Source organism: Petaurus breviceps, unplaced genomic scaffold, assembly GCF_028583685.1.
Source record: "Petaurus breviceps papuanus isolate PSGF00001 unplaced genomic scaffold, PetGlider_PUasm1.0 90752, whole genome shotgun sequence".
Taxonomy (NCBI): Eukaryota; Metazoa; Chordata; class Mammalia; order Diprotodontia; family Petauridae; genus Petaurus; species Petaurus breviceps.
Window position 1 is genome coordinate 13474257 of NW_027187336.1, and position 26308 is coordinate 13500564.

Below are 26308 nucleotides of genomic sequence, written 5' to 3' on the forward strand. Positions count from 1 at the left end.
AGGTGGGAAAATTTCTTGATCAGTAATGTAGTATTGTGCAAGAATTTCAGTCTACCTTTGTATTTCCTCTAACTATATAACTAGCTATCATATGCTGATTCTGAGCTTTTAAAAATAGTTTTTACAATTCATTTGTTTTCCTTGCATCTTTATTCTGAATAAAACTCATATCTTATTGTGTTGTCACTCGGTAACATTAAAAAAAACTCATTAGTTTCTGGGCATTTCATAATGAGGTATATAAAATGAATGAAATTTGGAAGACATGTTGACATGTAGCCAAATTTCACATAATTATTTTTAATTGGAGAAATTATTTTTAGGTATTAAATTTACTTTACGTATACATACATCCTGCTGCCAAATTGTGATACACAATATTTTGCCAAGAGAGGCACAATATGGCTAAAATTAAGCTTTATTATGTATAATAGGATATGATATGATTTAATTCCTTAAGCTGCCTGTAAGTGCTAGCAGACAGATTTGCTTTCATCCTAGCCAGTAAGTTAAAAGAATGATAAATTATTTTGCAAATCCCAGTGGTGAAAGGCATATGAAGTAACACATGAAGCCTCTTGAAGGAAAATAGCTTTATGGTTCAAATTGTAATATTTTTTATCTTACCCCTTCTACCATCTGAGTGCTTTGATCTGTAGCAAAGGCTTATTTATTTTTATCAGTAAGGTGTATTGGACTTCTGCCAAGTCACTGTACTCCCTAAATGAATATGTCAAAGGCAATATTGTTTTTCAAAAATCATTTGGAAAGAAGCATTTTTACATAAGTAGCATATCTCATTAGTTTTGAATTAAATTCCAACTACTGCCATTTAATACTACCATTGTCTTCTGGAGTGCCCGTGGAGTAGGGGATGGTGGTGGTTATGACTCCTTGAGTTAAAATCCCCTTTGGCATTTGTGATGAGTGCATTTGAATTGGAAGATTGAATGCATATAACTTCTTACTGTTATTTTGGGCATCACAGGTCTTATGTAAAATCACCTGAAGGTATAACTGGCTGACTGAAAACCTAAGTAGTAAGAATTGGAAGAAAACTTACAGGTTGTTCAATGTCTTCATTTTGAAAGAAACTGAGGCCCAGAGGTTTGAAGGGATTTGCCAAAGGTAATGAACCTAGTCAGTGACTCAGTGGCAGAATGGGGACTATAAGCCAGGTGTTGTGACTTTTTATTCTTTCCAACATATCACACTAATTCTCTGCCCTTGACGACTACTGCTGCTGCAGAACTAGAAAGCAAGCAGAACAGGTATTTCCTTGTCTAGTTGTTTAAGTCATGGTTTATAATGATGCCTGGTAACTTAAATGAATGCATCTGAATAAATATCAGAAAAGACAAGATGGAATCCATCTCTCACAAATGAGAATACTGATTCCTTGATTACCCTGAAAATATCACTTAATTGTAGCAAAGACAGATGAATGCTATTGTGCCTTGCAAAAATGGACCCAAAGTAATCTCTATATTTTAAAAGATGGATTTTATTTTAATGTATTAGCATATTGTCAGTTCCTCTATTCAGTTCATTCAATATTCAACAAGCACACATTAAGGGGTTGATCCCACACAGAACACTGTACTAGATTCTAGGGAAGCTAGATCAGAAAGGCAACGATTTTTACCGTCGTGGAGTTTACATTATACAAAAAGAGGTGGAGGTGGAGGGGAGGATAAGCATTCATAGAGTAGCAGAAGAGCAGCATTGATTCTGAAATTAGAGACAAGGGGAACTTGTATTCGAATCCAACTTCACCACTTGATATCTGACTCTGGACAAGTCATTAAACCTCCCATAACCCCAGTCTCCTCCTCTGTAAAATGACAATAATAACACCTTAGTATATCATGGGGTTGTTGTGAGGTTCAAATGAGATGACAGACATATAGATATGCATCTGTGAAGTGATTTGCAAAGCTTAAAATACTATATAAATTTTAGTTGCTGTATTTATGGATTTCTAAGTTGAGACATTTCTGGTAAGATATAATACCTTTTTATTATTCTAATATAAACTTATGTACTTTTAGATAATTTGGATGACTTATAGAACCAAAACTATAAAACTTCTCATCTCTAAAATCAGAACATGAGCTTAAGGAAGCCTCCCCAAACCCACCTTTAAATAACTGTGGTCCTAATGAGCATGTGTGACTCTACTTCTCCAAGTAATTACCCCTCATCTGAATTTCTTTGAAATTAATAATGAAATCTGATTTGATTCAACATACATTTATTAAGTGTCTATTATGTGCCAAGTACTATGTTTGTGACTATTTCAAGTTTGATTTTGTTATAATGAAGAAAATGCAACGGTATTCATTCTCTTTTTTTTCTTTTGGAATGGTAAACATGCTAATGAACACTGGAATTTTTCATTTTCACTGATTCATTTTTGATTGAGATTATATTCTCATCTACAACCCCTTTCTTATTAAAAACAAACAAAGTACATTCCTGAGAATAGCTTTTTACATCAAACCTGCTGCCTACACAAATTTTCTTTCCCATCTCACCCCTGCTGATTGATATTCAATGCATGGAGTCATTTATTCTTCAAAGTTATTTCTCTGTCATTATTATTAATCTTCAGGCTTTTCTGGTTAGATCAGTTTACTTTGCCTATTTCAGATGAGGCATGTCAAATACCAAGATGGTAATAAGATTGTCCTAGGTGGTTAGGAAGTTAGAGAGACCCTTGGATGCCTTCAGTTCATAAGGGAATCATTAGGAACAGAGTTTAACTGCTTACAAATGCTAAAGTGGCACCACAAATTGGGATAATTCATTAAAATTATTAATGCCTCCTATTTTGTCTAACAACTGTAATGGCTGAAATAGTTTTCTGGTTAGTTCATCTACATTGACATTCTCTAATGTATGAGGGGCTTCTACCATGCTGGTTGCAGCAGATGTGTCAGGGAGGGGTCATGAGAAAAAGAAGACAACTGGTCCTTGTCTTCACTATTACAGTCTTATTGGCCTACAGCTATTAAGTGCCTTAGGATTAAGCAATGATTTACATGACCGGAGAGAATTTGGCCCATGGGTGTCTATGACAGAGAGGGGGCTGAACTGAACACGCTGATTCAATACCAGAAGAAAACATTTTTAAACACAGCACCTCAGGAATTGTTGCCTTTTGACTTGTAGAATTTATTGAGGTATATTAAGATCCAGTGTCTGTCAAAAGCATCAAACATGCAGGAACGAATGCCATGTCAGAGCTTTGCTCCTCTCTCCCAGATGTCATTTTGTTGAGAATCCCCTGTCCTGCCACCTCTGTACCAAATGCTATCCCTTCCTTCTTTCAAAACACTGTTCCAGTCAAGTCGTCTTGTCAGTCAGTCAGCCAAGTATTTCTTAAGCGTCTGCTCTGTGTCTACTCCTGTGTTAGCTGCTGTGCTAGGTAAAGTACAATAGATTTATGAGTAGAGTTGTCTCTAGGGCCCAAGAGATGTCAATTTAATTCCATAAACTTTGATTGTACGCTTACTGTGTTCATGGCCTTGTGCTGTGCTATATCTATCCGACTTGGGGATAGTTACAAAGTAAAGTAACATAATTTATAGAATAAATGTAATTAAAAATATAAGGAGCCTCCTCAGAAATCTTCTTGACCAGGGGTTTTTAACTCTGGATTAGTGATATTACATTTTTAAAATGTTGATAACTGTATTTCAATATAATTGGTTTCCTTTGCAATCCTATGTATTTTATTTTATGCATATTATACTAAGAAGGGTGTCCCTGTGTTTCACTAGATGGCCAAAGGGGCAGATGACACAAAAAAGGCCAAGAATCTCTGAACTAGTCTAATCTCATTTTATAGATGAGGAAGACTGAGGCTTATAGCAGAAGAGAAGTCTTACTACTAGTTGGCCATAAAAAAAAATGCAACATACTTTTTACCCTTTTGAGCCATAATAAAAATTAAAGAAGAGGAATAAAATCCTTGTCCTTCCCATTCCTAATTTACATTCAAGTTACAATTTGTCATAAGAAAAAATCTCTCTCTCTCTCTCTCTCTCTCTCTCTCTCTCTCTCTCTCTCTCTATCCTTGCTGTGGTAATGCATTTAGTTAAAAACTCTGCTCCTTCCCTCCAATACTACACAGATCTCTTTTGCTATATATTTCTGTTTTCTTAGATTTACATTTTCTGTTGTGTTTGCCCTGCCTATCTCCTCATGAGATAGTAGACTCCATGAGGGCAGGTATCACCTCCTGCATTTTTTCTTTCCCTTGTACCTAGAATAGAACTTTGTATAGAGGCAGATACAGTAATAGACAAAGCAACAGGGTCATTTGGCTTCAAACTCAAAAAAAAAAGTGGGGCTAAAATTTAGTGATAAAGAGCTATTATTCTTACTGCTCAGCTATTGGACTAATGCAGGAATGGGGAACCTGTGGCCTCAATGCCACATGTGGCCCTCTAGATCCTCAAGTGTTACCCTTTAACTGAATCCAAACTTCACAGAACAAACCCCCTTAATAAAAGAATTTGTTCTGTAAAACTTGAACTCAGTTGAAAGGCTGCACCCAAGGACCTAGAAGGCCATATGTGACCTTGAAACTGCAGGTTCCCCACCCCTCGCACTATACAAGTGATCTAATTAAGCTTCATAATAGCTGTGACAGTGGAGAGTTTAGCTTTTCCCTTAATTAATTTGTTTGTGTTAGAATGCCCTTAATGCAGTGTCTGGACACATAGCATACAGAATAAATTCTTGTAGACTGAACAACTGCCTAAATATATCAAAGGAAGGGGGTTATTAATTAAAAAAAATAAAATTATTCCTCACTTTTTTGTACAATACTTTGTTTTCATGCAGCTTCATTTTTGTTGCTGCTGTGACTTAATTGTGGCTCCAGGCCTCAAAAGTAGAAAATGACTTCTGAAAACTCCTGTTTCTTATATTGGTTCCTTGGCACAGCCTGTGGCTGAGAAGTACAGAGCAGAAAGGGTTCAGGGTGACCACTTGTTTGTTCCCTAGGAAGCGTCTGACTCCTACACTGTACTATTGTGTACTCTGCCTTCTTTCCCCCTTCTAGATGAAACTGATTTCCCCAGGCCACTTCTGCAGTCACAGATCCTGCATTTTCTTCTTGCTCAGCAGGCCATTTTTCTTCAATGCTTCCATGAGCCCCACCCTCTAGGGGAATCACAGCAGTAGATTGGTTATGCTAAGCAACTGCCTTCGGGGCTAGATTTTGATTTTTTTTTTTTATCCCAATCCGGTCATTTATACAGTCAGGATAACCTCATCTTGAAATTGTGCAGGATGGAAAAAAAATCATAACTCTAGATCTTTTGTGTCTAAGATATTTCTAGATCCTTTTCTTAGATTTCCTTGGAGATATTAATTAGGGGGAACAAAGCAACCGTAGGGGGAAAAAAAATTTGTGACTAGCACTGATTTCATCATTCACCTGGTATGTTGATTAAGCAAATCACAGGCTTTGGAGTTAGAAAATTTGGGTTCAAGTTCAGACTATCCTGCTTATTAATTGTGTGACCTTTCGTTCTTTGGGTAGCAGTTTCCTTATCAGAAATATGAAGAAAATAATTATTGCTTACAAAAAAAAAAGAAAACAATAAACAAAAAAAATATTTCTTTTTAATTCTGACTCGTCTGCCTGAGCATTTGAAGAGGGGCAAGTTTTAAATAATATTCTCTTCTTTGCCTCTGGAGCTAACCCAGAGAGAAAGATGAATGTTCAGGAATGAAGGATATGAATCAGTTAAGAATCTCAAGAAATGCAACTTAGGCCACTAATATTTGTTTTCCCTTCAGTCTCTAGGCCTGTGGACAAGAAATTATGCCCAGGACCTGTTCCTCCGACCTCTCGGCTTTGCAATGTTCCTTGTTCTACAGATTGCATGGTCTCTTCCTGGTCAGCTTGGGGTCTTTGTGTTCATGAAAACTGTCAGGATCCTCAGGGGAAAAAAGGTAATCATTTGGGTTTGCTTACTTATACCTTTACTTGGATCTATACACATGGACTTAATGGTTATACGCTAAAGAAAATTATTATTTAAATATGGGTAACATGAACAACTAGCATGAAGTTCATGACTTTTCTAAGGGCTTGTATACATTTCAACAGGGTAGAATTTGACTCTTTAAATATTATAGACTTTTGATTTGTGCTGTTTACTGGTGATACAAGTCTGAAGAAGTTTGATATGATATATTTGCTATATTTATAAGAAGGCAGGGTTGTTGTACTAAAATAATTCACATGGGCTCTGATCCAAGCAGAACATACTTTTCCAGGCAGTAAGTCACTTTACAAAACCTTTGCACATTAATGACTACGCTGAGGTCAGTGGCTGCAAGAGCTCCTCTTCTTTCCCTGCTTTGGAGACTGAGGATTTCCCATCCTTCCTCCCTGCCTTTCTCTCATTACGTAGACAGTCTAACTCTTACTCTTATTCCATCTTCACATCTCAGCTTGATTCAAAACTGACAAGAGTATCTTAAGTGACAGGATTGATGAGCCCAGTTTTAGCACTGGCTTCACTGGCCAAGGTCCCATCTCCTTACTCAATTTGAAGAGGACCTGTTTTTTGGAATATCCTTATCTGTTGTCAGAATGCCCATGCAGTTACAGAATGGAAAGGGATCTCAAATGCCATACAGATTACTTCATTCATTACTGTTAGCTCATACTCCAAAATTCCCTACAAGTAGTCATTTAACTTTTGTTGTCATTTATCTTCTGAAGTGTAGCCCATTCCAGTTTTTAATAACCCTAAGTGTTAGGAAGTTTTGGTCTTTTTTCCTGCCTTATATTGATCTAAGATCTGCCTCTTCACAACTTCAGCCCATTGGACCTAGGTTTGTTATCTAGGGAGAAATAGAACAAGTTTAATCCCTCTTCTATACAACAGTCAATCAGATACTATAAAAATTCTTATCATGTTCCCCCAAAGTCTTCTCTTCTTCAGGAAAAAAAAACCCATAACAAACACCCCTTGTTACTTCAATTGATCCTCTTACAGATGTTTTCAAAGCCTTTAACTATCCTGATCACTTTCCATTGAATTCTCTCCAAGTTATGTGCTGAAATATAGTGCCCAGAACTCAATGCAGTTTTCTAAATAGAGCACACTGGAGCTATCACCTCACTTTTTAATAAAAGACAAAAAAAAAAAAAAAGGTTCATTAGGTGGAAGCCAGTTTGTGGAGGACTTTAAATGCCAAACAGAGCAATCTATTTTTCCCCACTATAGGCAACAGGGAGACACTGAAGATTTTTGAGTAGGAACTGACATGGTCAGATCTTTAGAAAATGGTTGGGGCCGCTAGGTAGTGCAGTAAAGAGAGCATAGGTAGTGCAGTACCGGCCCTTGAGTCAGGAGGACCTGAGTTCAAATATGGCCTCAGGCACCTGACACACTTACTAGCCATGTGACAGACCAATTGCCCTCAAAAAAGCAAAAAAATAAAATGGTCCGTGCTTTAGAAATATAAATTTGATGGTCATGTAAGGTATATCAGACAGGAGAGACTTGAAGTAAAGAAACAAATTAGAGGACTGTTTGAGTCATCTAAATGAGAGTTGATGAAAGCCTGAACTAAGGTTATGTGTGGAAGTAGAGAAAAGTAAAAGAATAAAAGAGATACTGGGGAGATTTAACCAAGAAGATTTGGAAACTGATTGGATATATAAGGCCTAAAGGAGAAAAAAAAAAGCAGAAGGATGACTTTGAACTTATGAAGCTGTATGACTAGAAAGATGATAGTACCCTTAATATGAATAGGGACATTTTAGGGAAAAAAGTAGATGATGTTAAGTGAAAATATAATATGTAAGTCAGTCAATAAGCATTTATCATTCACTTACTATGTGCCAGTCATGGTGCCAAGGACTGTGGTTATGAAGAAAGGCAAAAAGAGTCCCTTCAAGAAGTTTACATTCTGATGGAAGGGACAACACCCAAGTAATTAAGTGAGCATAGATACAAGATAATCTGAGAAGAGAAGGTACTAGCAACTGAAGAGACTTGAAAAAGAACATTTCTTTCAGAAGGAAGGATTTGAACTGAGTCTTGAAGGGTAACCAAGAGGTGGAGGAAAGGGGGCATAACATTCTAAATATATGTACAAAGGCATAGAGACAGTAAGTCAGTCACTGAATTCTCATTTGTTAAGCGCCGACTATGTGTCTTGTACTGTGCTAAGCTCTGCAGGTATAAAGAAAGACAAAAGACGAGGCCTCTACCCTTGAGGAGTTTAGAATTTAATGGGGGAGACAGCATGAAGACTAATATGTACAAACAAGCTATATATCGTATAAATAGGAAATAATCAGTAGAGGAAAGGCAATAGAATAAAGAGATTTTGGGAAAAAAAAAACTATATTCTATAGAAGATAGGATTTTATATGGGATGTGAAAGAACCCAAGGAAGGTAGGGGGCAAAGATGAAGAGAGAGAACGTCCCAGTCATGAGGAACAGCCAGCAAAAATCCTCTAAGTTCATAGATGGAATATCCATGGAAGAAAAGAAAGGGATGAGCAGGAAGCTAACCTAGAAACCCTGTTCTTAGGTTTCTCTACTGCCAAGAGGCCCAGGTCCTACAAAGACTTTATCTCATTTTATCTCTTATCTTCCCCTTTACCCAATTCCTGCTGCTATCCCTAAACTAGTCTTTAATTCTCATCATCTCTACTCTTATCCCTCTGCACTGTCCTGATAAAGCCTATGTCCAAAGCAATCAAACAATTATTCTAGTTAGCTCAAAGGAAATATCTAAAATTGAGTAAGTTCTCCAGCTTTCCAGGTATTTGGGTGAGGATGTCTATTTTTTAGTTGTCCTCAATTTAGAATATTTTCAACTTTGCTGGAACATTAACAGTAATCACTAAAAGTACTTTCCAACTTTTTGGAAGGGACCTTATAGCAGGATGGTACAGAGGGAAATGGACTGGAGTTTTAATCAGAAGACCAGTGTTTGAGTGTTCATACTGTCATTTCCTACTTGTTTGACTTTCAGCAAGTGCCTGTACTCTAGTGGATCTTAGTTTCCTTATCTGTAAAATGAGGGCTTTGAAGAGTGGAATTAGTCTGGGAGGAGATGGTTGAAATGGATAATGCCTGTGTCTTCCCTATGTATATCTATGATCCTTCATGCCCTTAAAGACAGTTGTTCCTTTCCCCATCTTCTCTTTTCTGGGCTAATCTTTTCTAAGTTGAATATCCCTCGTTCCTTCATCTGACAATTGAATATCATTATCTCAAGTCTTTTTTTTTTTTCCTGGTTGTCCTCTACCTTAGGGGTATCTTTTTTTTGAAAAAATGTCCTTCTAATGCAGGCTTCCATCCATGCTTTTTGCTTTTTTTTTCTTTTTTCAGGAAATAAAAAAAATTTAAAATTACACAACTTGGTTCACTGTATTCCTGGCTCTGAATTAATCATTGCAGGGCTTTGTTCCTGGATTTTACATTATTCATAACTACTGCCCTCCAGTGTTCACAGATTTCACAAATTTCAGTTGTGCTAAAATATGTAGGAAATAGAGGTTGGTGGGAAGGCCATTCCAGGTGAGTGCTGCTAGTTGTGTTAAAAAAAGAAAAAGCAAGCTAAACATAAGAGGTAGTCCTTTCAGAAGAGAGGAAAGCAAGAGTTTGAATAGCCTTTAGCATTTATGCCTCTTCTTTGTTTTCAGAGTTGCTATTGGAAAGCCAAGGGAAAATAAGTGTGCTCTAGTCAGAGGATGTGGGATCATCTCCAGCATCTGACCATTACCATCCACATGACCCTGTGCAAATCACTTGGTCTTTAGTTTTTTTCTGTTAAATAAAGGGGTTGCACCATATGGCTTCTGAGAGACCTTCCAGAATCTAGATACATAATCTTCTGAGTCATTCCCAGTGGGCTTGCCTCTGAAGGGTTCATAATCACACTGTAGCAATATTCCTGAAATATTTCCCCAAATGAACCTAGCTTCAATAATTTTTCAGGAAACAGTCTCAGTTTTTAAAGTCAAAGAAAAGAGGAGTAAAACTAGAAACTATGATTGGAAAGTTTATCCATAGCAGTCAGAACAAGAATGAAGTGGGGGCATATTTCTCTATTTCCTTCTATTACCATTAGGGGAAGCAATCTGTTGATTGTCATTCATTCAATGCTACAACAAACATTTAATCATCTATTGTAGATATACCTCTATGCTAGAAGCTAGTGGAGACATGATATTCAGATAAGATATAATCCTTGCTCTTTTGAAGCACAAAGTCTATTGGGGGAAAGCATAAACATAGATAACTACAATCACACTATTCTTTTATAAATATATTAGACCTTGTTCTTCTCTTGGATTTAGGGATATTTATAATAATATTTGTGTCAGGATACACACAATACATAACATATAACTCATATAACATATGTTTATATATATGCACACACATATAAATGCATATATGTATGTAAATATATAGTTATTTCTTTTTGTATTCCTTTAAAGTTTGCAAAACTCTTTACAAATATTATCTCCTTTGACCCTCACAATAACCTTGGAGTTGAGTACTATTATTTTCCCTATATTACAGAAGAGTAAACTGAGACTGAGGGAGGCTGATTTACCCAGGCTCACATAGCTTGTAAGTGTCTGAGACTAGGTTTGAATTAAGTTATTTTTCCTGACTCCAAGAGAGAGCAGAAGTAGAAATCAGTATATTTTTTAGATAGAAGAATGAGATGATTATTTTGCAAATACAGGCAGGAAGACTTTTTGGCTTTGTTTTATTTAAAATCGGTTAGAGTCATATACCTAAGACCCTGCTGATTCCTCTTAGAAAAATTAAGGATAAATTTAACTCTTTGGGGGAATAATTCTGTAGTTGCAAAAAGTCCAGGTATGTGAAAACACCAGTAAGTCTTCTCCTTGTTAGTTCCACCGACTTTTAAGCAGGAAGGTCTAAGGGTTCCTCAACCTCACATGTTTCTCATGATACTGTCATGGGTGTCTACTAACCCAGAGTTACTGAATAAATTAGAATTCCACAGAGGCTGGGAATACACAGACTAATACATTAAATACAGAAAAGCTGTGGGATTTCAACTAGAGACTCTTTCTTCACATTAGAATTCTTTACCATGAAAGAAACAAAATGAATCCACAAAAATAGCTCTATAACACTTATACATTCTTAGATATTGTCTATTTAAAAAAAAAAAAAGACTACACACTGTAGTGAATATTCACTATGGTGCCTGAATCCTTAAGATAGGGATAGAAAAGGTGTTTACTGGTGATAAGGCATCAATTAATAGAACCAAAAGGAAAGAGGTAGGGAGGAGGAAGTATTGCCTAAGCTGTACTCAAAAAGAGTAAACAGGTGCTTTGGATAACTGAGGTCAGTGTTCATGGGTAACCAGACCCAAAGATAGAGAAACAAATGGAACAAAGAATTTGTAGCTATGTTCTAAATTCAAGAGAAAATGGCAGAGGCTCATGGATGCATCTGACCAAATGAGATGGTCGTTTGTCCTATGCAACTCATCCAAACAAGAGAGAATTCTTTTGTTCCAATTTGTGGCTAACCATGCACACTGCCCTCCTTTCCCTTGGATTTAGAGTCTGATATATACACAGAGGGAGGCACAAAGGCAATCCCCATAAAACTGCAGCTGGCTATTCTTTAGTGGTATCCTGCTATGTCACCATGATGGGTTCCCCTCACTCATTTTTGAACATTATAGAAAGGGAAGTAGGGGAGAGGTAGAATTTCTTGGTAGCTACTGTAGGAGATGAAAAATGACAAAGACTACCTTCCTCTGCGCCCCTCCCCCCGCCATCCTTGTTCTGTTATTATTTTATAGTATTTCAATCTAGCACTCATTGAAGATTGTGTGACTGTCAGAAGTTCAAAGTACATGATAAAATCAGGAGTTGTGCCCAGCCTTAGTACCATTCCATCAGTTTTATGACAAACAAACAAGGAAATGATTGCTTGACAGGTCTGGACTAGTCAAGTGAAGCTAGCCTGCCTTGCAACAGGATTTAAATAGAATTGCAGCATTTACTTTCTGATTTTTGAAAGGACTTCCAATAATTCAGGGTTGGAGATAAAAGGGAAACAATCTGCCCTTGCCTCCCCTCCCCCATAACAATTATTGCTCAATTTATAGAAACAATAATACAACCCACCAAACATGGGACCCACCCCTAAACAGTCTATTATCATGTGTTCCTTTCCTGGACATATCCTTATGATTATTATGATTGGAGACAGTGACTATGAATAAAAATCATACCCAGCAGCTGTCCAGATAAGGAATTAAACAGGATGGCCTTATATGAGATAGGACAGGTGATTGGCTGTGATATCGAGAGGCTCAGAAAGTCCAAGCAACCCTCAAGAAGGAGTTCTGCTAGCTGATGCCTATGTAATATTCTCTCTGAGTTATTCTCCCAACTAGCACTCATGGTGGTAGGTTGTTTTTAGATGTTAGCTGTTCCCTCAAGTTCTAGGGTTATACTGAGGGGCCTTTTTAAAACTATATCTCATGAGCTCTAACTGTATGAGGTATGCTCCTCATTAAGAGTCAACCAGCAGACATAGCTCTAATCAAAGGCATTTACTCAGTGGTATAGAAAGAACTATAAAACATCCCTCACTAGTAATCTTTAACTATAAGATTCAATCATCTTTAAAATAGATTTTGCCCTTTAGTCTATTATATTTACTGACAGCATAAGACAATTTTGTATATACTCTCACATGAATACAAACATCTGAGAGAAGACAGGGCACAAACTTAGAATATAAAACATTATAAGGTAAATCTGTAGGGGACCACATGTGATCAAGACTACTCTTTCCAGGGGTATTTGAAATCGTTTCTTTTGTGTGGAATCCTTCAAAGGTCCCTATTGACTTCCAGACAAAGTTGTGCTAAAGCCAGCTCATTCAGATTTGTAAAAGCTGATTGTTTAATTTGTTATGTGAGCATTTATACCTTAGAAATCATCGTATGCTGCAGATAGTTTTGGGGTGGGTTTTTTTTGTTTATTTCATTGATTTGTAGACTTAAGAAAGTAATCAAAAATGTTAAAAATGAATATTAAATGTAAAAATGTGTCAGGATTTTGGAGAGCCAATTGTTAAACATTTATCAGCACACTCTGGATGAGTTGCTTAGTTGGGTTTCAAAAATCTGTTGTTTTCTGTAGTTCAGCTCTCAGTTACCAGGCCTAACTCTCTTTTGACTACATAGTTGACTCGTTACTGCCAAAAGTTCCATTCCTTGAAGCTAATTCTGATTACTAGGAGTTTTCAAGTAGACAACGTGATAATGACAAATTTCTAGATAGGTAGCTAGAACATTTTTAAGTGCTTTCTATGTTCCAAGCACCATGCTAAGTGCTTGGGATACAAATAAAAACAAGCAAGACAGTTCCCAGCCTCAGGGAGTTTACCCTCCAATTGGAAAAGACAAAAATAAAGAGGACCTGGAAAGAGGGGTATGTGGTATGGTATTACTAGAAATAGACAGGGAATTCAAGGGAGCTTCAACGTCCTTGGTTCAAAGTATAACCAAGAAAGATAAGGTCAGCACTTTCTTATAAAGCCTAAGATAGTTGCTGGAGCAAAGTTCCATTCTCAAATGAAAGAAGGGGGATGCTGACCTGAGTGAAGGGTAGACAGTAGGAGTGGAGGTGTCAGATCGACACATCTAACACTAACATTGTCCTAAAGATAATTTCAACTTTTCAAATTTGGAAGAATATTTACAATTTCAAATTGCTTGGGAGTAATTGTTATTTATTCACCATTATTAGAAATATATAATGCCAGAGTTTAGAAGTTGGCCTCATCTTACATCTGTGCTGTCCCTTTGACATACCCTAGAATGTACCTTTCTGAATTCCTGCTCTCAGTTTATGTCCTCCACATATATCTCTTTAACATAAAAATGAAGTATAAAAATGCCTATGTCCCAATTCACATGTTTGAACTTTTCAGTTATTTTAATTTCAGGTAAATATAAATTTAACACAGCCGTCTTTTCCATTTTACTTTGGTTAGTTTTATTTTGCTTTTGCTCATCCTTCATTATTCACCTAAACTGCTTTAGGAATATCTGAGTAGGTTTACTGTGATATACACATGCACACATATACATGTATCTATACATACACAAAATATTTATGCATATATGTATAATCCTTATGTTCATCTTGGTTTCTATGACATTATCACATAGCATATACCTTTTTTCTCTGTTTCAGGCAAACAAATCTTCAAGCACACCTCCAAATCAGTCTAGTTCTCCCTATTTAGCATGCCCTCTCTCTCCTCTCCACTTTCCCATGTCCTTCTCTCCAAACAGAACTCTTCTATAAACTGTTTTCTAACCTACCTATCCCACATTTTACATATTAAGCATCCCCAACTACCTCTCTGCTGGGCAAAGGAATGCACACATACGTGTGTGTGCACATTTACATATACACATCCACATATCCACTTACACATTATAGATGTTTTAATGTTTATTTCCAAGGTTTATATCTTCTCCCTGTGCATAAGTATACACTTACACATACATATAAGTGACTCAGGCCTGATAGAGTATATACGTTGTATGAGATGGGGGTAAATTGTCCTGTCTTTTATTGCTCTAGCTCTTTACAACATCTCTAGGCTAGCTCTTTGTACACAGTGGATGTTATTGACTGAATTGTATCACCTTATTAATATGGGAAGCAGCAGTATCATGGATTGATGTAAATTGTATGGGACAAATATGCTTTTGGAAAGGCTGATGACTTTTGAAAACCAATTGAAAGAGTAAATGACAATGTGTGATTTAAGAACATGCTAAGGAAAAGATCCAAGATTTTTATTTCATGCTGAGCTTATGGTACATTTTGAAGCTAGTTAGTAGTCAGTTCAAGGGAACCACAAATGTGGGACTGAGATAATTTATTGATTGAAGAGATTGAATCAATAGATATATAGTGAGATGGTTGCAATGTGATTTAGAGATTAAAAGTACCTACGCCAAAACTCCTTAGTAGAATTAAGATCTAGGTAACTGGGCATCCTGAGACCCATGTTACCAATGGAGTGGCCTAGTTAGTGACTGCCTGTGTTGTTTAGGAGCTTGCCAAAAATAAGTAAGTATTAGGCAAGGATGCTAAGTAATGAATAAACAAACTTTTTAAACTAACATTGTCTTTTAAGGAGAGTGCTATGAGATTATAGAATTTAGAACTAGGAAAAAAAAAAGATTTATGGGTGTTTGTCATTGTTTAGTTCAGTTGTGTCTAACTCTTTGGGACTCCATGTCTCATAGAACATCAGTGATGTGCATAGGGGTTTTCTTGGCAAAGATACTGGAATTGTTTGCCATATTTCTTTCTCCAGTAGATTAAGGTAAACAGTTAAGTGAGTTTCCCAGGGTCACACAGATATAAGTGTCTGAGGCCAGATTTGAACTCAGGTCTTCTGGACTCTAGGCCCATTGCTCTATCCACCTAGCTGCCTTATTATTATTGCTGTTGCTATTGTTATTTTATGTGATGGTGGTGGTAGTGGTAGTAGTAGTAGTAGCAGTAATAGTAGTAAATTTTGAGGGAGCTACATGGTATAGTAAATTGACTGATGGTGTTGAAGTAGGAAGTGCCATTTTGAAATTCAACCTGCGAGACCTGTTTTTTGTAACCAAGGGGAAATTATTTTAAAGTTATATGCCTCAAGGTGTGGGGGAAGAGCCAAGATGGCAGCATAGAAACAGGAAACTCCATGAGTTCCCCCCATAACCACCTCATATACCTATAAAATATTACTCTAAACAAATTTTAGAGCTACAGAATCCACAAAGTGATAGAGAAAAACAAATCTCCCACTGAAGGCAGCCTGGCAGGCCAACAGGAAGGGTCCAACATAGCGCACTGGGATTCAAGCCGAGCCCCATGTGAGCCTGCAGTTTTGGCCCCAGGGTGGTCCCGACCAGCAGTGGCTGGAGCAGACTTCAGGAGAGTGAATCACCAGCAGCTGTAGTGGTTTCCAGACTTATCAACTCATAAATGCCAAAGAGCAAGTAAAGGTCACTGTGGAACACTGCTGGAATTGGGAGGGGGGTGGTGAAAGAGGGGGATCCAACCCCTGCCCCTGGGGTGAGAAGTGGTAGAGGCACAGCGGCTGTGGAGCTGCTGCTGCGTAGCTGCTTCAGAACTCCTGGCCTACAGATTGTAGGGGAACCAAGCAACTATTCAGAGGGTAATTTACTCTCATTGAATTTGGCTTAAGGAGAGAATAACATACACACTAAACTGGATATCTTACTCTCCAGAAAAGTATGGGGGAAGGGAATAAGAAGGGAGATGATAGATGGGAGAGCAGACTTGGTGGGAGGGTAGTTAGAAGCACACACTTTTGAAAAGGGACAGGGTCAAAGTAGAAAATAGAACAAGTAGGGATGGGAGAGGATGGAGGGAAAAATAGTCAGTCTTTTACAATATATCCACTATGGAAATGTTTTGCATAACTACACTTGTACAACCTATATTGAACGGCTTATCTTCCCAGGAAGGGTGGGTGATGAGAGGAGAAGGGAAAGTATCTGAAATTCAAAGTATTAAAATCAAGTGTTTAAAAAATATGTATATGCCTCAAGAAAGGTCTAAGACTTAACTAAAAACTTATACATGAACTTCTAGAAAGTAGGGGGAGTTCACACTCATGAAGTCACATCGCATTCACAAAAGCATATATCCTTTCTTTTTTAAAAATTTGGAGCCTTGGCAGCTTCCTGTTTATACACAGTGGTTCTTGAGCCACAAATGACCTGTTTCTCTTTACTATTTGATTTAGGAGTGAGCACTACCTGATTTTCAAGATGCTTATCCCAGATAAATTTCTGTACAGAGGGGTTTTTTTTGTTTGTTTTTGCTTTTTGGAGGGCAATATGGGTTATGTAACTTGCCCAAGGTCACATGGCTAGTTTTTGTGTCAAGTGTCTGAGGCAGGATTTGAACTCAGCTCCTCCTAACTCAAGACCACTGCTGTATTTACTGCTCCACCTAGCTGCCCCATTCTGTACATTTGAAAGATCAGCCCAGCCAAAGACATGCTTTCTTTTTTCATCCTTTACCCTTAATGATCTCATGAAGAAAGGAAAATTAGAAATCAATTTGAGTATTTTATAATTACTTTACACAGGGATTGTTAGGGCCTTATGTTACTGAGAGATATTTCTTCCTTATATATTTTTGAAGTGTATAATTGCTAAGCACCTGTCATTCTATATGAATTATTTTGGCATATTATATTGACTTTTTAAAAAATGTTAAATATGTAACCATTACTTTTTTATGTATGGATCTTATCATTCCAGCTAAATTGAATACTTCTTGAAGATAAAAACTATTTGTTCTAATGCATCTATCTAGGCCACTTCCCCATTTCCTAAAGTCATATCTATTGCCATATTATGGATGCTCATTTAATCTTTTGTTTGCCAGTTAAGATTTCATATTGCTTCTATTTTTATAAAAACATGTGAAACCCTATTATGCTTATCTTCTTACTCTTTTTCATAGGGTTTAAATTCAGACAACGGCATATCCTCATGGAATCCACAGGACCTGATGGGAACTGCCCACATTTGGTGGAATCTGTTCCTTGTGATGATCCAATGTGCTATCGGTGGCTAGTTTCAGAGGGCGTCTGTATTCCTGATCATGGAAAATGTGGTTTGGGACATCATATTCTGAAAGCTGTCTGCCAAAATGATAGAGGTAGGAAGTAATGACAAATCTGGAACCAAAAGGCCAATGTATGTATTGATATTCTGTAAGAGGTAATTTATCTGAGAGAGAGAAGTAGAGGTTTTCTTTCAGAGTATAGGTGTTTCAAGTGGCCCATTGCTAGAATTCCTGTTACCAGGATGTACTTTGGGACTACCTTTTTCACAACAAAAGCACAAGACCCCATTATGTATGAATATTTTGTCAATCTAAAGTACTTTCCATGGTACTGATTTTGTCAAGGGGGGGGCATTTGACTGAATTTTAACTTTGCTGAACAAGCTTCCATTTCTTATTTGCGAAGTCAGTTTAAAACACAGTTTTATGCATTATTAATAAACAGTGTAAGGAAAAATATTCTAGGGCTGAAACTCCTGCCAAGTTGAAAAAAAAATTCTAAGTGGCATCTTTTCATTTCCACAATATCAGATTCTTGTACTAGAATCAATCACAGTGGTAGCACTAAGCATTTCTAAGAAAAGATTTAAAAAAAAAAAGTCAGGAAAAACGCTTGAAGTTTCTTTGAAAACTCTTAAGAATGGTGTGTTTCCTTGATTAATGAACTTGCAGTGCCTGTACAATTGTCTGAAATGAAATGTGATTGAAGAAATACTTAAACCAAATGCTAATGAAAATGGAAATGAGAACAATTACATTTTTATTTTATCTGAATTAAAAAGAAAAGGAAATCAGATATGTGGAAAGATAGTATCTTTATTGATGAAGCCTGCCACAAAGAGTCTCAATTGTGGTATTTTTTGTGTGTTTATTTTTTATGAAATGTTTTAACCTAAGAAATAAAATAACCTGTGGAGTGAAATGAAATGACAAGTCAGGTTCAGGATGAATATTAGTATGCATAGTAAAAATAGAAAGATGGCACATACCATGGTGTTTTGGCCTATTTCACTTACAGGTAAACAATACACAATTACATATATGGCACATATATGCAATGACTATATTATACAGTGACATATTTGCCAACTAGTCAATGTTTAGTTTCATATTTAATGTTTTGCTTTTTTATTCATTTTGATTTAAATATCTAAAAACTAATAGTGTAGAGCATTGATACTATGACAACATTGTAGCCAACAGGAACAAATGTTTAATTTAATATGTATCTATACTTTATGATCATAAATTATATAAACATAATTTGTCATTTAAACTGTCAAATTGAGTTTGGAGATGGTTTACTTTGCATTTATGCATTTGATTTATGTACTTACATTTTAGATTCTTTTAGAGATATATAAAATTCTAGTAGAGATATGTAAAATAAAAAATACAAATCTGAATAATGCTGTTTAGAATAATTTTTAAAAGATTTTTTTCCTTTTTATCCCCAAGTTTAAGAAACTTCTTGCATTTTGGTTTGTTGGAGTCTTAATGACAAATGACTCATTTTTATGTACTGTCAGTTTCCTTTCCTCTGGGTTTTGGCCTAAGAAATTAAGTCTGGTTAGCTGACTATCTCTTACTGTTGTATGTTGCACATCCTGCATCAATTGTAGGGGTAAAAACCCTCCCATTTTTCAGCAATTATGTAGCTTTGTTTCCTGTTTCTGAATCATGACTGGTATTTATACTTTGACCTCTTCTCTCAGTTTCTGCTCAAAGTGTATGCATGTGTGTATGCACTTTTGTATGTTGTGGGATGGAGGACTATTGGGGGGTTATGATATTATAATCCTTGGAGTTTTTTTTTTCTTTTTAACTCTTAGATAACTTTATGTGTTTTGAGGTAAGGCAGCCACAGCAAAAGTTCTTGGGAAACATTGGTCTCCTGGTAGCTCTAGCAGTCTTTTGTTAGTGGAAAATTGAAAATGTGTTCTTGTGCTTTTAGCCATTCAGCTGATGTGCTAATTCAAGATGATTGATGATAGAGGTTTGGCAGAGAAGTGCTTCTCTGTTACACTTTCCACATATTATTAAAGAATTTTCATGGCTATAGGAATTGACAATATTGTTGACACTCATTTGAATGATTGGGGTGGGGGAAGCTTTGAGGGAAAGTTGAATAATTTTCCTTCTATTTATTTATTTTAAATTTCTGAAAGCATTTGATATTTTCCATCTAGTCATTCCCAATTCATTACTTGTTTTATGGGTCTTTAATTTCGAGAAATTTCCTAGTATTATCCCCACATCTAAAACCAATATCTAAAAAGTATAGTATATACTCTATGTTATATAGAATCTATACTTCATATAGGATATCACATGTATTTAATATATGTCATATATTGAATTTAGTTAAATATTATTTTATTTAATATATGGCATGCATTGGATTTATTTGAAATTCAATAAACATTTATTAAGCACTTACTACATCCAAGGCACTGTTCTGGGAAACTAGAGGTACAAAATTAAAGAGCCAAATAACCCCTGTTTTCAGGAGGCTTGAAATATAAGTGAAGTGGGAGTTAGCCTGGGAAGGGAGCTCATTGTACATCAACAGAAGTAAATGCAGTATAAAGATGATGTCATAAGGGCAAAAGACACTTCCAAACAGTGTTCAGAGAGAATGTGAGGAGGACATAGGTTAAACTGGATAGAACAAGATATCTACAGGGAATTTGGAAAGGTCAACTATTTAGTTTCTCATGTTCAACCCAGACCTTTCCCTTCTTCTGTACATTAAAATATTCTACAGTGTTTCAAGCATGTATCTCCCTTTCAAATGATAGAATCCGAGGATCTCTTTGGTAGAAAGAAAACTGAATTCTGAGTCAGTTCTGCGATTGGAGTCCAGAATCTGAAGTTCATTGTTTGAACTTAAGCACATCTCTTAGCCTCTCAGCATCTCATTTTTTCCACCTGTAAATTGAGGAAGTTATATGAGGTGTATGTGTCCCCTTCCATTTTTATATCTATGATCCTATAATCTCATATAGTCACTTTTAGAACTGAATGGGATTTCTTTCTGTGTACTATAGTCTATAGTCACTTAGGGACTTAGCTGCCTCTGGGGCTTAAGGCAAGGCAGTTAGGTGGTACAGTTGATAGAGCTCCGGACCTGGAGTCAGTAAGATTTACCTTCCTGAGTTCAAATTTGGCCTCAGACACTTACTAGCTGTGTGATCCTGGGCAATTCACTTAACCGTTTGTCTCAGTTTCCTAATCTGTTAAATGAGCTGGAGAAGGAAATGGCAAAGCACTCCAGTATATTTGCCAAAAAAACCTCAAATTGGGTCACAAAGAGTTGGGCATGATTGAAAACAACTAAACAATGAGAGGCTTAAATCTCCATACTTGTTATTTTTGAGAATATAAACTCATAGAGATCAGGGAACAGTGATCCTTAATACGGCTTCCTGGAGTAGCAATCCTGGTTCTTCTAAAGTCTGAAGATTTTAGATTCACTTCACCAGAGATCAATTTTGTGTGAAAATCCACTTTAATGGAATACAGGCAGCTCTTCTATAACTCAGTTTCTAAAAAGGGCTGCTAATATAAAATAATGCAATAAAAACCATTGGGCTTACAGGGAAAATAGATTTATGGGCAAAATGCTCAAAAACTTTGTCAGTGTGGGGCGGCCAGGTGGCTCAGCGAGTAAGAGCACCGGCTCCAGTGTTGGGGTGACCTGGAGATCAAATCCCGGGCTCAGATACTCAGCACCACACCCAGAAATAACTGGCCATGTAACCTTGAGCAAGTTACTTAACCTGGATTGCTTAAAAAAAAAAAACTTTTTCAGTGAAACATACAAAAATAGGTTCCTAATAAAACAGAGCAACAGAGTTTTATACGTTCCATGGTTAAGGAATACATAAATACTACAATTAATATTGGCAACATTCATGACCTCTTGTAACATGGAGTGCAGAAGTAAGTTGGGCAAGTCTCAATTCTGGGATTCTACCTAAGACCATGGTGGAAGAGAATGGTACAGATCAGGCTTCCACTGCCCACAGGTCCTACTGTACCAGAGGATATACAATAAACGTGAACCTTTGCCTTAACAAAATTTTAAGTTTTCTCATGCAAGTGGACATTGGAAGGGTTGCAGTTGCTGAGCTATGAAATGATGCACTCTTCTGCATTCTTACTATTCTCATGGAGAAATTACAAAAGAGCAAACTCATAATCATGTTATGCTCAAAATATTCCCTTAATATATTAGTGGTGTTTTAACAAATTTATGTTTTTGAAACATATAATACAGTAGAACTGACTATACTTGGATATAGCTGAGACATATAGAATAATTTTAAAATATGTCCAGTTAACCCTTTATTCTTATATTTTGGAGCTCCAGTTGTCCTGGTCTATATTTTGCCACTTGACCCAGATGGTTTCAGAGGAGAAAGTGAAGCTGGTGACCTTGCATAGCACTCCCTCACTTCAATTCATTTGAAAGTCATGGCATCCTCTTCGTGATGTCATGGTCCTATTGGAGAATGAAGGACAAACAGCAACAATCCCCTTACACCTTATGCCCCACCCCCCTTCTGCCATGTGCTCTTGGATCCAGTGACACTGGCCTTCTACCTATACTTCAAACAAGACCTTCGGTCTCTCCCAGGAATTTCACTGGCTGCCCCCTATGCCTGGAATGCTCCCTTTCCTCATCTGTACTTCCTGGTTTCTCTGACTTCCTTCAGGTCCCATTGAAAATTGTGGTGTTTTTTTATAGGGACCTTTTGCTAGTTCCTCTTAATTCTCATACCTTTGTTGATTTTTTAAATGTTTCCTGTTTGTTCATCAGTACATTACATGCTTTCTCCCCCATAACATTGTGAGTTCCTGGAAGGTAAGGACTGACAATTGCCTTTCTCTGTATTCCTAAAGCTTAGTGCAGTGACTGGCATGTCGTTGTTTTTCAGTGGATCAGTCATGTCCAACGCTTCGTGACCCTATGGACCATAGCATGCCAATGTTGTCCATTGTGTTTTCTTGGCAAAGATACTTTAGAGTGGCATGCCATTTCCTTCTCCAGTGTATTAAGGTAAACAGGTTAAGTGACTTGCCCAGGATTACCTAACTGTTAAGTATCTGAGGCCAGATTTGAACTCAGGTCTTCCTGATTCTGTGCCCAGAGCTCTATTCACTGAGCCACCCAGTTGTCTCTGCCTAGTACATAGTAGGCACTTAATAAATGTTTATCAAATAACTTAATGAAACATCTAAATTTATTCTTAAATGGAAAATATGAGAAATCAGAGAGAGCATGTCCTATATTGTTTTGTGCAATCAAATGTGGTTTTCTCAGCTTTTTCACCTTCAGTCAAAAATATAGTAGAAATAGTATCTAATAGAAGTAATGAGGGGTAGTAGTACACTTCATTGGTATAACAATTTACTGAACCAAAGCATTTTCATATATTTTATCTGACACATTTATAAGACACATTTGAGATTGCCAGGGAAGATATTTTAATTCTTATCTTTCAGAAGAAATATCCAGTTATAGAACTAACCAAGAAAACCTGAGCTCTAATCTATTCTGAGATGCTTATTAGCTCTGCGACCCTGTATAAGACATTTGGCCTCTGCCTCAGTGTTCTTATCTGTAAAAGGGAATAATAAAAGCATCTGCCCCCTGAAATTGTTGTGAAGATCTGATGAAGTAGCAGTATTTGTTTTTTTTTGTAAAACTTCAAATGCTATATAAATAATATTATATCACATTGCTTCATAAACACAAAACTCCATACTTGTCATTTTTTGAGAGTTTAATCATATAGAGGGGGGCGGCTAGGTGGCACAGTGAATGGAGCACTGGCCCTGGAGGCAGGAGGACCTGAATTCAAATCCGGACTCAGACACTTAATACAAAACCTAGCCATGTGACCTTGGGCAAGTCATAACCCCAATTGACCTCCAAAAAGCAAATAAAAAAATCATATAGAGGTCAGAGAACAGTGATCCTTATCATTCACATAGGTGTCTAGAAAGATACACAGGAAATAAAAAGACTTTTATTTTCATTGACAAATCAGTTTCTTGAAAACATGTATTTTGAAATTTTAGTGGAGAATTATATAAAAATGTAGTCCCTGGCTGATTTTCCTTGGAAAATTTTCATTTATTCAATTAAAAAAAATTCTGCTTCTAAAGTTCACAATTTCACTTTTAAATCATAATTATCAATCAATTATTGAAATTAGGATGGCCTCAAAGAGAAGTATGGGAAAATCCCCATGATTTCAGAGCAATAGGTACAGTTCCAAGAGAAGTGACTTGCTATTGCTGCTAGTTAGAAGAAGTACTGGATTTGGAGTTGGAGAATCCAAGTTTGAACGCTGCCAATGCTAATAGCTTTGCCTGTGTCACCTTGAATGAATAAGGTTCTCGTTCTCTTCAGATATAAAATGAGGAAGCTGAATTGGATGATCTTCATGCTCCCTTCTAGCTTTAAAATCTTCTGAAACTTCCCCTTCTTCCTGTCTACAAAATGGGTCATTTACCCCATAGACTTCTGGGAAAATACTCAGTTTCCCACTGAGCATATCAGAGCCTGAACATTGAACTCTAAAGACTTTGCAATATGCCAAATAGATTTAGAATGCAGAAGTGTCTGTGTAGTCAGCATATATTCCTTTGCACAGATTTCCAGTATGTATTCTGTACTTTTGGAGAACAAATCCCTGCAGCTGATGATGAGTGTAATACATCAGAAAGAACAGAGTTCACATACTGACAGGTACATGGGATTTAGAGTTTTCTCATGTTGCATCAATGCCCACTTGCATAAAAGATTTCTTATTTTTCACCACAGCATTAGACCTTTTCCATGCAAATGTTTTCTTTAAGCGACATATATATTTACACAGAAGGCATGAGAAATGATTTTCCATCATTAATGTGGCATTGCTTCTACATTGCAGAGAAACTCTTCTGTCAGTTTTTGCCCTGCATCATTAACCTTGAACAATCCAAGAAAGTGATCTTTAATCTTAGCCAAAGTACAATGAATTTCTGGAGATCTAACCCCAATAATACCTGTCTTGGATGACTTTTATTTGCTGGGAAGCTTTTTTTTTTTAATTTAGGATCTAAGTAAACACACATATGTTTAATATCCTGTCTTTTTTCTCCAGTAGTATCTTGACTCCTGTGGATATCAAGGACAAACCCCATCCTCCATCCTATTGCTTTGAGTAAGAAGTCATTTATCTGAATAGTGAGAGCTTTAAGAAATCCAAAACAGACTTTTCTTTCAACTCTTAGTATAAACATGAGGTCCTCTCTTTTCTAAATTTATCGTTTTACACCTACTTTTTTCTTTCCACTCCCACAAAGTATTTTGGGGTATTTTTCTTTGACTCTAGAAGGGTTTCTGTTTATTATCTTTTAGTGCTATACCTATAACTAGATTTTTAAAAGAACATGACATGGCTTATTTATCAGTTAATTTTACACCAGTGATTTGTTCTCATGGTAATACTATAATACAAAGGAAATGTTACTGATTTCCACTTTAGTCAGATACTACAATATCTATATGCCATGTATGACTTTGAAATAATGAGTGTGGTTGATTTAACAAAAGAATTACTAGAATGTATGCATCCAAATTAGTGTTATTATTTAAAAGTAGATAGCATAGTATATGTACTACTAAACAAGTTCTGGTATTGTAATCATTGCTAAAACAAATTATATGGAGTAGATCCCAAGGACTATTTATAAAGAACACATGAAAATCAGTCTACTTATTGGTTTATCTCCTTTTCAATTTTTTTGAATGCTATTACCTAGTTTGACAAGCCATTTCAATTTTGAACTTGGTTTTAGATGATTTTTGGCTGCATCCAAAATTCAAATCCAAATTTAAAGGACAAACATTTGCTAAGTTTTAGCAACAGAATATCTAAACCCTAAACCACAGGCTCTGAATGCAATCCCCCCCCCAAAATTTAGAGCAATGACAACATCTTTGGCATCACTCTATGGCCTTCCAAGGCTATTTGAAGGAATGTACTCATTTGTATGTCTAAGTTCTGACAAATTTGTTTAAAACCATTAAATTATTGGGGCGGCCAGGTAGCACAGTGAGCAAGAGCACCGGCTCCAGTGTCGGGATGACCTGGGGATCGAATCTGGGCTCAGACACTTAGCACCCACCCAGAAACACCTGGCCGTGTGTAATGTAATGCCAAGGAAGGCAACTTCCCAGGTTCAAAATACCAGCATAGGTGCTCTCTATTTTATTCAGTGACAAGCCAAGAACAGAGAAGATCAAAACATGACATCATTCCAAATACAGCATTTACTAAATGTGATTAAATAATCTCCAAGTACTACCCCACCCCAGGACCTTCCAATCATTCAATCAATTACAAAGTCTCTGTTCTAAATACTTCTCCACCCCTAGGCTATACCTTAATTAAGTCCACCACAAAGCCCCTCTTCTCAAATGGAGATTAGTTTCCAAACATAAGGTCAAAAGTTCCCCACCCCTGGATCACAATTGAATCTACCCCAGAGTTACATCAAGTTTAAACACAGCACTTAATACCCAAATGGAGGTCTTTTCTTCATCTTGACAGGAG

The 26308-nt window shown here is 36.6% G+C and overlaps 1 protein-coding gene across 1 annotated transcript in view; it reads left to right on the forward strand.

The window, feature by feature from the left end:
• The window catches only part of THSD7B (thrombospondin type 1 domain containing 7B), a 1193076-nt gene that overhangs the window by 476107 nt on the left and 690661 nt on the right, over window positions 1–26308 (forward strand). The window contains exons 6-7 of the mRNA XM_069067855.1: window positions 5818–5973; window positions 17589–17786. Coding sequence (XP_068923956.1) covers window positions 5818–5973; window positions 17589–17786 — 354 coding nt within the window. The remainder of the gene's footprint in view (window positions 1–5817; window positions 5974–17588; window positions 17787–26308) is intronic.